This window comes from Thrips palmi, unplaced genomic scaffold (genome assembly GCF_012932325.1).
Source record: "Thrips palmi isolate BJ-2018 unplaced genomic scaffold, TpBJ-2018v1 HiC_scaffold_4, whole genome shotgun sequence".
NCBI classification, from domain to species: Eukaryota; Metazoa; Arthropoda; class Insecta; order Thysanoptera; family Thripidae; genus Thrips; species Thrips palmi.
In genome coordinates, this window is record NW_023144631.1 from 8,057,856 (window position 1) to 8,067,914 (window position 10,059).

Below are 10,059 nucleotides of genomic sequence, written 5' to 3' on the forward strand. Positions count from 1 at the left end.
AACGACATAAGAAGGCGGTCAAAGGCGGTGGCGGCGGTGCCTGCTCCGGTGTGCTCGACGCTCCTGTCCTGTCGGTGAAATCATGGCTGCATCCACGGAACGAGTAACAGAAGAAGTCAACGGGGATTCTGACGAACTTCAAGATTCTGACAAGTCGCAGAAAAAATCAGCCAAACATGACTCAGGGGCGTCGGATTTGGAAAAAGTCACGGACTTCATGGAGGAGAAGGAAATTAGACCGACTGAATTCTTTCAAGGGGTATGTTTGTTTATTTCTTAAGTATACATTTATAGGTGGGCTCTTCTTTCTGGTATGTAAGTGAAACATTTTCCCATCATTTACACAGAGTTTGCCATATGATCTGTGCGCGTGTCGAGTAATTTCGACTTTCTCACATTGGCCGCCTAACCTAACTTTCAGTTCTGGTCTCACATGGTTCAATTACTCAATTTAAATTTTTTACCCCCTCTGTCCGAAAAACTTTCATTGCATGTTTGTCTGAGTCTGTTGATATTTTCTGTAGCGAAATCATTTCAAGTTACATGTGGCATTGTGGAAATCTTCAAAACCCTTGTTGTGGTTATTCCCTCTGATATTTCACTGACTTTCTTATTGTGCTTTTGTTTCAGGCTTTGTCAGTTCTTGGAGCTCAAAGAGAGAGGGACCTAGCAGCAAAGCGCGAGCGTGAAGTTGAACTGTCCAAAGTCTCAATCAAGAAAGATGATGTTGAATTAATAGTAGGTGTTTCTCTGTCTCACTGTTTGCTATTTCAATTTTTCCGGTCCTTTCAATCTTGTAACAAATTTGAGTCTGTTTGTCTCACAGGTTAGAGAAATGGAAATTACTCGCCAATTAGCAGAAAGGAAATTACGCGAACACAGAGGTAACGTGGTTGAGGCCCTTCAATCTCTGACTGACTAATCTTGAAGCTTTATCGTTCATCATTGTCTCTGAAGAAACTTATGCCCCTCAACTGAACTCTAAACGTTTGCAAGGTGCCTTTTGTTTTTAATTTCCAACTCAAAATGTGCCAGAAGCCTTGAAGATCTTGAACTGTGAAACGCATGACTGCTCGAGATAGTGGTGTTGTAAAGTATTGTATCACTTTTCTTTCCACATGCACTTTGTTTTTTTTCATTTCCTGTCCCTCATGATTGTAGTGAATTGTAGCAGATTCTCACTGGTCTAAATATTAAAACATCTGTTATCAATAACCCTTTCAGGGCTTTGTCTGAAAGGATAAAATTCCTCAGATATTATATCTGATGACTGAATGTAGTACAATTTATTGTGTCAATACAGTTTTTCAAATCTTGTTACATTTTTTTGTTAAATTAATTTACATTTAAAACCTCTATATTCTCACCATACACAGGAGGGCAAACTTTGTTTTATCATACCAACTCTGTGTTTTTTGTTGTTTTTTTTACTTTTGTTTTTTTAAATATTTTTTTTACCATTGGCTGTATGTGACCAGCCCTTGAAACCATGAAACAAACAATTCACTCATTGACATCATAGCGGAACCATATGCCATTAACACATGTGGAGCGTCAATCTAGCTTCTCTGAATCACGTCTAGTTTTCTTTTGTGTCATCTGTTATCCAATACTGGTTTCACTGCTACTGTTGATTTGTGGCCTCCTGAAATAAGTAATTTCGTCCCGGGCTTGTGACTCCCTCAAGGCGGGGTAGTTCCCCTGGGGGCACAGGCGGCACAGAGAAGGGTTGGGGGTCGCTCCCCCTAGCCCGCCCCCCCTTACTCCCCGCACTCCGTATCGAGCCAGGGTCCCTGGGCGAGCAGCGCAGCAGCGCAAGCCGGAACGCTGCGGAGCGCTGCGGAGCGCCCCCGCCGAAAGGCCCGAAAGGCCCGAAGGGGGCGCCTGCGCGGCCTGCGCACTTGTCCAGCCGCAGCCGCGCAGACACCCCACTCGGCGCGCGTCCCCGAGCGAAGCGCAGCACCGCCGCCAATAGCCGCCACCCCTCGCCGGAGCGACCCACCGAGTGGGGTGTCTTGGCGGTCCTCGGCCGCCAGTGCGCCTCCCTTGTCCAGGCCGCGGCTAGGCCGTGGCCCCCAGGCCCCAGCCAGCAGTCCCAGCCCAGTGCCCTGCCCTGCGCGTCGTCGGCGCGCGTTCGGCGTTCGGGCAGTCGTCTTGGCGGGGACGCCACCAGGACACAGCAGGTCAGTGTTCTGCGTGCCTTTTCCTGTCTGATGGGAGGAGGACTCGAGGGTTGTCGCGCGGAGGCGACGTTGAGGCCTCCAAGCAAGCCAAAGGCCTAAAGAGCGCCCCCGCCCCGTCGGCCCCGTCTCGCTGAGGACGCCGCCACACGGGGGGTGCTGGCGTCGCGCGTCGCGCAGTCCTGCGAGGATCGCAACAGGTTCGTTGTGCAGGGCTGGCCTCCTCGTCGTCGTCGTCCTCGCGCACACCGGCCACCGGACAGTCCTCGGCTGGTCGAGGCCCGTCGCCTGTCCGGTGGGGCGCAGCTAGCCAGCCCGCCCCTCTCCGAGGGATGGCGAGCCGACGCCTGTCTTCTTGTCACACTTGTTGCCTACTTGTGGTATGCGTTCTAGTAGTTTCCTCTGTCGGCGGCGGCGTGGGTGGGAGGACCTGTAGATTTACCGCTGCAAGGATAAGTAAAACTCTAACTAGGAGCGACGTGAGGGCTGTGTGCGATAAGGGGGTGGGGATGGCAAGTGATGGCCTGGATGGCCCCGGGGAGGGAGAGGGGCTCGGAGAGGGGGTGCTGGCCGCGACGAGTATCGATCAAGGCTGAAGCCAGACTATTTAAAGGCATCTTGGTGAGGGGAATCCCTGGACTGGTCGGCAACCCACGGATTTTTTTTCTTTTTTTTTGTCTGTCAGGTGTGGCGCCGCGGTAGGTGGCCGTGGAGCGACTGGAGATGCCTGAGGCGGCGGGCCCGTCGTCGCTGGGCCAGGGCTTGGGCCAGGGCCTGAATCAGGGCCTCGGCGCGGGCCTGATGGCGCAGGGCGCGCAGGGCCTGCAGGCGGGGCCGTCGTCGGGCATCACGCTGGCCGTGGACGGCGCCGGGCTGCCCGGCATGTCCGGCAACGTGCCCGGCATGGCGGAGGGCGCCACGGCCCTCAGCGACGAGCCCGACCTCAACATCTTCGAGAACAAGAGCGGGCTCGCCGAGGACATGAAGTTCCTGGCGTCCATGCCCGAGCTGTGCGACGTCACCTTCATGGTGGGCGAGTCCCGGGAGCCCGTCTGCGCCGTCAAGGCCGTGCTGGCGGCCAGGAGCAAGTGAGTGAGCACGGGATAGCGCGAGAGCGTCAGCCGTGCGCGCAGGCAAGCCCGCCGGGCTCGGCTGTGTTGCGGCACGGCCTACCCTCGAGTTCGCAGGCGCTCCAGTCACAGCATACGTTGCCGTGTTGCCTTGCAGGGTGTTCCACAAGATGCTGTACCAGGCGCCCAGCCCGCAGCGGAGGAAGGACAACGCCCCGAAGGAGAACAAGCTGCGGCTCTTCCTCAAGAGGAGCTCCGAGCCGCTTCTCAACCTGCAGAACGCGGCCCAGCAGGTGAGTCGCGCCATTCCCTTCTCCCTCACAAACTGTCCGGCCACGGCCGTGCACGGCGGCGGTGGAGGTGCGCACCTCAACTTGATCTGGTGTAACATGTGACGCGACTCAAGGAGACTGTGTGTGTTTGTAGCGGGGCTACACGCAGCAGCTGGCGCCGATTCAAGAGGTAAACAGTGTGGCGATGGCCGCGTCGCGTCGCGTCGCCTCGCGTCGCCTCGCTCGCTCGCTCTCTCTCGCTCCGCGGGCACCGCGCATGCCAGCCCGGCCAGCCCGGCCATGCGGGCTCCTTCCTAGTTAGGCCCTTCACGTTGTCGCGGCTGCTGTTGCGCACTCGGCGTTCAGTCCCGCAAAGGCGAACCAGCAGGCTTTCTCACAACACGTAACCTGAAAAAGGAAGAATCAAAGCGCTGTCGTTTTTTATTTTGTTTTTAAGAAAGTGGCTTCTGACACAGTAGAACTTGAGATGCTGTCATAGCGAAACTTTGAGTAGTCGGAGCTGAGTTGTTGTTTGATTAGGATTGTCTACCAACCACACTGCGCAGCACTTTGCCTGGCCTTTTGGACAAGGACCGCGGACAGCTCTGAGTCCATTGTTGAGGAGACCCACTGTTATCATTCTCTTTGCACCCATGTCGTGGTTATTGTTCCAGGCTCATTGACTTTGTCTATTTTCGCTCTTTCCCATCTTACAGCAAACTTGCTTTCACTGGGGGAAGGGGGGTGGCAGATTATTTTGTCTGAGTTGGATTTCAAATAAATGTTGAATTTTAGTTGGCTTGTATTCATACTATTTTATTTATTCATTTATTTTTACATTCGCAAACATATGCGTCTAGCACTTAATGGACGTTGTCCACTGTAATACTTAGGTTGCCTCAAATTTATTATTGCTTTCTGAACAATGGTCTAGTCTAGAATGGGGTGCTTGTGGGTGATGTTGAGCAGCACTGTAGTTTGGAAATCTATGCAGGCATTCAGTAGAAAAAAAGCAATTAGATGAAAACAATGTGTCTTCTAAATTGTACAGCAAACCATATCAAGCTGAAAACCTTGACTTTGCCAATATCACTGCTATCTGTAAAAAGCAATGTTGAAAAATGAGTTACCTCTTCTTTGGTTCCTCTGTGGTAGACTTGCTATGTTAGCTGAAAGTACGTACTGCGTCGTAGGTAGCTGAAATAACAGCCGACATCTTCTTAGCGTTGTCTTCTTCATGCTGCTTCTCACTTCTCACCCCCTGACGTAGATGTCTGTCGTGACTGGTGGACTCGGTGTCCGTGGCCCTGACGCTTCCCTTGGCGTTGCAGCCCGCCTCGGCCCAGCACCAGACTGTGCACGTGGAGGAGTTCGAACCGGACGTCTTCAGGCAGCTCATCGAGTACATCCACACGGGCTGCGTGACGCTGCAGCCGCGCACCCTGCTCGGTGAGTCGCCGAGTCTGTTTGCTCACCGCCCAGTGGCCCCAGTGGTGACACACTGTCTCGTTCCATTTCGCAGGCGTGATGAACGCCGCCGACTTCTACGGGCTGGACGAGCTGCGGCGGGCGTGCGCCGGCTTCGTGCAGTGCTGCATCAACGTGGACACCGTCTGCGCCCTGCTGGCCTCCGCCGAGCGCTACATCCAGTACAAGTGCACCAAGAACCTCGTGCAAAAGGTGAGGACGCTGGCGCTGTCTGGCGCTGTCTGCCCGGGGACTCGACGCCAAGCCCCTCTGCCTGCTTGCAGGTGCTGGAGTTCGTGGACGAGCACGGCAACGAGGTGCTCAACCTGGGCTCCTTCACGCTGCTGCCCCAGCACGTGGTGCGGCTCATCCTGTCCAGGGAGGACCTGCGGGCTGACGAGTTCACCAAGTTCCAGGTTCGATTCGCGAATTCGCGCCGAGCTCTACCTTTTATTGGATTTTGTTTCGTTTTGTAAAATGGGAATGACTAAGCACGGCGTGACTGTGTGTTCAGGCCGCGCTCATGTGGGGCAAGAAGTACTGCGACTCCAACTCGCACATCTCGCTCAAGGAAGTGATCGGGAACTTCATCGAGTTCATCCAGTTCCACAAGATCCCCGCCAACGTGCTGATGCGGGAGGTGCACCCGCTCAACCTGGTCTCGGCCTCCATCATCATGAATGCGCTCGCGTACCAGGTGCGGACCGGCAGCGGCCAAGTGGACGGGGACGGGGAAGACCTCCCGCGGCCCGCGTCGTTGTCTAGGGGCCAGGCGGGCCAGTCCTCTCGGTCGGCCTCCGCCAGCACGTCGGGCAGCAACCCGCGTATCGAGGTCTCGCAGTGCACGGCCGCGGCGGGGGCGGGCACGCAGGACTGAGCTAGCACGTCGTAGCACGTCCTTGCGCGTGACGCCGCGTGATGCGATGAATCCTTCAAGACGTGCCTCTTGCAGCCTCTTGCCTCGCTCACGTCAAGCTGGCGAAGCTGGTGAAGCTGGTCCAGCTGGTCGAGGCCGTGGAGTCTCTCTGGATAATTCAGGATAATTCCGGGCGGCTGTTGCAGGCAGACCCAACAAGTGTCGACCCCGGGAAGCTTTCCCCAAACCGAGTGCGGCGATCTGGACAGGGCCGATCGATGAGTGTGCAGTCGTCGCTGGACCCCTGCGGCTCCAACACCACCCTGTCCAGCTCCGGCTCGTCCGAGATGATCTCCAGCGAGGGCGGGGGCGCTTCCGGCGGCGCGGCCTCCAACAGCGGCAACAAGCACTCCGGCACCGGGTCCGGGAACAGCTAGGCCTTGTACGGCTAGGCCATCTAGGGCTGCTAGGTGGAGAGGGCCTCCCAGTCCCGCAGTGTAGGGGCGGCAGCGCGACAGCGCGACGGAACCTTGTCTTTCTTTTGTTTGAGCCAACTCGCTGTCCAGTCTACTACACTTGTTGCTAAAGTCTGGATCGTTGAATGTCGCGATGGTAAACAGTGTTACCGTTCATTTGTGTTGAGACAGTGATGTCGTTCTGCGTTGTTCGCGCTGCCCATGACTGATAAAGGTCGGTGACACGTTCCCCAGTCCGCGGCAGCGCGGCAGGGGGGCAGGGCGGCGCCATTCTGGGAATTCCCCGTGCCAAACCAGTGAACTGGGCTCTTCCCTCGGGACGGCCCCGTTGCCGTTGACTTATCTTTGGTACCTGAGTAGGAGACGAGACGAGGCACACAGCTCGGGCAGTGTGCGGAGAGGCCGTTGCATTCTGTGCCTCCCCTCTGGTCCTTGTCACTCTATTTCGCTCGCTGGCCAAAGTTGAGAGACGCGAAACGCGAAGAGAGGTAGGCGCGCTTGAAGCTTGAAGTCGACACGGCTCAGTAACAGCGGCCTAATTCTGTTAACCAGAGAGACAGTATTTAGCCCTATCCTAGTCCTGTAGCAACGTCCCCAGCCTTGTAGAGGCCTTCTGGACCCCCGGTCTTAGAAGAAATCGCTTCTATATTGATATAGCAGTCCCCCTTGTTAGGAAAGGAATGCCGCATCAATGTGTGAGGGTCTGTCAGAAAGTTATCGGGATCTGAATGTAAGCAGAAAGGGAAGGAATTATACTTATGGTTGGATGAGTTGGTCTCACCATATTAATCAATGAGTCGATCTGACACGAGAAAAGTACCACTATTGTAAAAGAAACTTACTTCTCTAAAAAAACATCTTAAATGATATGTTTGTAACATTTTGTGTGTAATGAAATGTTAGGCAAAAATATATGTATCTGACAATTTGCTTTTAGAAAAAGTGAGTGGGTTTTCTTGCTTTGTTCAAGTGTGTCGTAAATGTAGAAAAGAAGTTTTGCCGATGACGAAGTCTTAAAGACTTAAGAGGAATGATAAGTGGTTATGATTGTCGCTGTTTCAAAACAGATAAGAGATAAAAATCGAGAGGCATTGTATTTTCCTGATTCTTGTCATGTTGTTAGGCTGTTCCAGCTCTCTAAATATTAAATAATCTGCAGTTGATGACTGTGGGAATTATTTGTGTGGAACTTTGTTTTTATGTGTGAAACTAATTTTGTCATGTCTGTGTGGACTCTTCAAAATAATTTTATTTAGGTCTCGCATTCGGACCTTTTCCCCCTTTCTCCTTCTTGCTGTCTCTTTTCCTCTCTTGCATATCAATAGATTGAATATAAAGTTGCCTGTGTTGTTGCAAGAAGACAGTCTTTTTTGTTAATGATAAAATCTAACTTTCCTGTGTGCCAATATAATTTCTGAAAGTTATAGATAAGTTCTCGTTGTGTGCGTTCTCAACCTATCACAATTTTTACTCTGATTTATTTAAATGTGTAAGAGTGCATTTACTTATATGTTGTAAATGAAATACAAATTAATTTTTCTACAGAACTTTGAGATGCTATTTTATTTATACTCCATAAAGACCTTAACATAAACGCAGGGGGAAATCTAAATTTTTCTTTAGCCATATGCCGAAGTTTATGTGGAGGTGGTGAGCCCGTTCTGAGCGAACCGACTGGTCCCCAACACGCACTGCACATCAGTCGTCGTGAGGGAGGGCCCCTGCGACGCGAGCTCGGCTGGTGTAGTCGGTGCGGGAGATGTAGCCGCCAGCCACCCAGCGGGCACCCGTGTAGGCGCTGCGGCCGTGCAGCACCCGCCAGTTGTCCACGAACAGCACCTGGTCCGGGCGCAGCTGCAGCCACCACTCGCCGCTGGGGTCGGTCACTGCCTTGGAGAGTTGCCCCATGGCCTGGTACCACTCCATGACTCTGGCAAACGGCACAGTGCTCATAGCAGCCCGGTCGTACAGATTGTATCTGGCAAAGAAAAAGTAGGAGCAAGAATGAGAGTTCCAAGGCCAGTTTTCGGCATATGAGAGGGAGTATTGGACCAACCTTATCTGTCGAAACTTTCCCGTTATTGGATGCAAATGTAGAACAGGCGAAGTGACACAATGGTGTTGGCCTTTCTCCAAGTACTCTGACTGTATACATGTTTCGATTAAAGTTTGGAAGCTGTTGATGTCCTCATCTTTTACTTTCTGGGCAGCACGGAAACCATCCACCAATAAGGTTTTCCCTCCACTGCCCTTGTGGCTTAATACATGGAAGACTTGAAGGCTGAAAAAAATAAACTGTAAATTTTTTTTCAACACAAAGAACTTTTAAGAATTCCTATCAACGCTCATAAATGCATACCCAGCTGCCTCTGAGAAGTAAGTGTTGTCATTGTGGGCAGCTAATGCCTGAGTTGAGTATGCAGTGTCTTCATGGTATTCACCATCTGGCTTCACTTCCCAAACCTCACCAAATAGTGTTTTTTGAGCAGGGGCTACTCGTGAGATCACCTTTGCTGTAGCCTCTACAGTAGCGTCAACCTGTCAACACAATAATAATGAAATGAAATTCATTACTATCACTGTGCTGGAAACATATTTGAAAATCTACTCACACCCTCCACAATTCCCACTCCAAGTGCTGTGAGTGATTTCATGAGCTTGAATAATCCCTCATCTGTCTCCAGAAAGGATTTGACAGGAACGTGAGCAACGGAATCAGGCATTCCTTTCCAGAGAATGCGAGTTGGAGCAGAGACTCTGTTACTATATGAATCAAATGATTGCAAACTTAGCCATTTAACAGAATACTTTGAGGCATGTCCATCAGGCCCTGAAAAATAAATAGTACAGCTTGGAGAAGATTCTCTAAAACTTGAAGAGTGTAGATTTTGTGCAATCACAGGAAAAGATAGTTACACACTACTTGTAGTTCTTCTCCTGATAAGCGGCACTCCTTAGGTTGAATGGTAAATGGTACACCAAAAGTGTTTACATTCCTTTGATGAGTGGATTTGTTATAGCATGAAGGACATCTGAGAAGGATAACAATTTCTTAGTATAAATTAATTCTGGGTAAATTATGGGACTAAAAATCAAATGCTTGCCTGCAGTGGTCCCTGAGCCAGAAATAATGAAATTTCATGGACGTTAAATCTGGCGAAGACATTACGAGGTGGTCATCTAACAGTTTCAAATCTAGTGGGAAACAAAATTGACACAACATTTAGAATTATGTGCCCTAAAGAAAAGAGGAGAGAAAATAAAACTAATTTTTGAAGAGTCTTTACTGTACTTACTTTGAGAGGATCCATCAGTGACATATCGTTGACATGGTACAATGCATTCCCTGCTCAAGGCATATTCGGATAGCAATGCTCTCGAAAAGAGATATCTGCCACAGTTTTTCAGGAAAAGAGCCATCATTGTCTTTCAAATAAAAGAAGTTCTGGTTAAATCAAAATGCTAGGCCACAGATGTGGAGCCAGTGATTTCTACGACAATATGAGAGAAAGGGTATTGAGAGTGTCCGCATACAAACAAATATATTATTCCCTTCTTCTAACTACCAATTGACAGCTTTCAAACTGCAGTTAGACTCACTCTTGATGCTTTTAGTACTGTGTTGGGGTCACTTTGATACATTCCACCAATTTTCTTATCAGTGACTGTGTATAAATAAACACACAGCTGATGCCGATATGCCGATGTCCACCACAGCCTCTTGTTGCTGATGCTGTT

The 10,059-nt window shown here is 50.9% G+C and overlaps 3 protein-coding genes across 5 annotated transcripts; 2 read left to right on the top strand and 1 right to left on the bottom strand.

Annotated features, from left to right (window-relative positions):
* Positions 1–15: 15 nt before the first annotated feature.
* LOC117649275 (huntingtin-interacting protein K) lies at positions 16–1,318 on the top strand. Its single transcript, XM_034391882.1, has 3 exons — positions 16–259; positions 631–738; positions 827–1,318. Exons 1-3 carry the CDS (start codon positions 83–85, stop codon positions 920–922), a joined length of 381 nt encoding a protein of 126 aa, XP_034247773.1. The 5' UTR covers positions 16–82; the 3' UTR covers positions 923–1,318.
* Positions 1,319–3,034: 1,716 nt separating this feature from the next.
* LOC117650057 (serine-enriched protein) lies at positions 3,035–7,868 on the top strand. 2 transcript variants are annotated; one of them, XM_034393333.1, is made up of 8 exons: positions 3,035–3,268; positions 3,408–3,543; positions 3,677–3,712; positions 4,854–4,971; positions 5,045–5,202; positions 5,274–5,405; positions 5,504–5,686; positions 6,052–7,868. In XM_034393333.1, the coding sequence occupies exons 1-8, from the start codon at positions 3,063–3,065 to the stop codon at positions 6,280–6,282; spliced, it is 1,200 nt and encodes a 399-aa protein (XP_034249224.1). In that variant the 5' UTR covers positions 3,035–3,062; the 3' UTR covers positions 6,283–7,868. The 2 variants fall into 2 exon arrangements, with proteins under 2 accessions (XP_034249224.1, XP_034249225.1); XM_034393334.1 differs by lacking the exon at positions 3,677–3,712.
* On the bottom strand, positions 7,869–10,057 carry LOC117650056 (trimethyllysine dioxygenase, mitochondrial). 2 transcript variants are annotated; one of them, XM_034393330.1, is made up of 8 exons: positions 9,922–10,057; positions 9,618–9,812; positions 9,426–9,516; positions 9,238–9,353; positions 8,934–9,151; positions 8,681–8,859; positions 8,378–8,602; positions 7,869–8,299 (listed from the first exon to the last, which is right to left on the bottom strand). In XM_034393330.1, the coding sequence occupies exons 2-8, from the start codon at positions 9,742–9,744 to the stop codon at positions 8,020–8,022; spliced, it is 1,236 nt and encodes a 411-aa protein (XP_034249221.1). In that variant the 5' UTR covers positions 9,745–9,812; positions 9,922–10,057; the 3' UTR covers positions 7,869–8,019. The 2 variants fall into 2 exon arrangements, with proteins under 2 accessions (XP_034249221.1, XP_034249220.1); XM_034393329.1 differs by having other exon boundaries at positions 9,888–10,027.
* Between the last annotated feature and the right edge of the window lie 2 nt (positions 10,058–10,059).

Bases quoted from the DNA above. Each gene is read 5' to 3' on its own strand.
- LOC117649275 (XM_034391882.1), top strand. From the start codon at position 83: ATGGCTGCATCCACGGAACGAGTAACAGAAGAAGTCAACGGGGATTCT. The intron at 260-630 runs GTATGTTTGTTT...CTTTTGTTTCAG, and splicing joins CGACTGAATTCTTTCAAGGG to GCTTTGTCAGTTCTTGGAGC. The intron at 739-826 runs GTAGGTGTTTCT...TTTGTCTCACAG, and splicing joins AAGATGATGTTGAATTAATA to GTTAGAGAAATGGAAATTAC.
- LOC117650057 (XM_034393333.1), top strand. From the start codon at position 3,063: ATGTCCGGCAACGTGCCCGGCATGGCGGAGGGCGCCACGGCCCTCAGC. The intron at 3,269-3,407 runs GTGAGTGAGCAC...GTTGCCTTGCAG, and splicing joins GTGCTGGCGGCCAGGAGCAA to GGTGTTCCACAAGATGCTGT. The intron at 4,972-5,044 runs GTGAGTCGCCGA...TCCATTTCGCAG, and splicing joins GCAGCCGCGCACCCTGCTCG to GCGTGATGAACGCCGCCGAC.
- LOC117650056 (XM_034393330.1), bottom strand. From the start codon at position 9,744: ATGATGGCTCTTTTCCTGAAAAACTGTGGCAGATATCTCTTTTCGAGA. The intron at 9,354-9,425 runs GCAAGCATTTGA...TATCCTTCTCAG, and splicing joins TGGCTCAGGGACCACTGCAG to ATGTCCTTCATGCTATAACA. The intron at 9,152-9,237 runs GTAACTATCTTT...TTTATTTTTCAG, and splicing joins AGAAGAACTACAAGTAGTGT to GGCCTGATGGACATGCCTCA.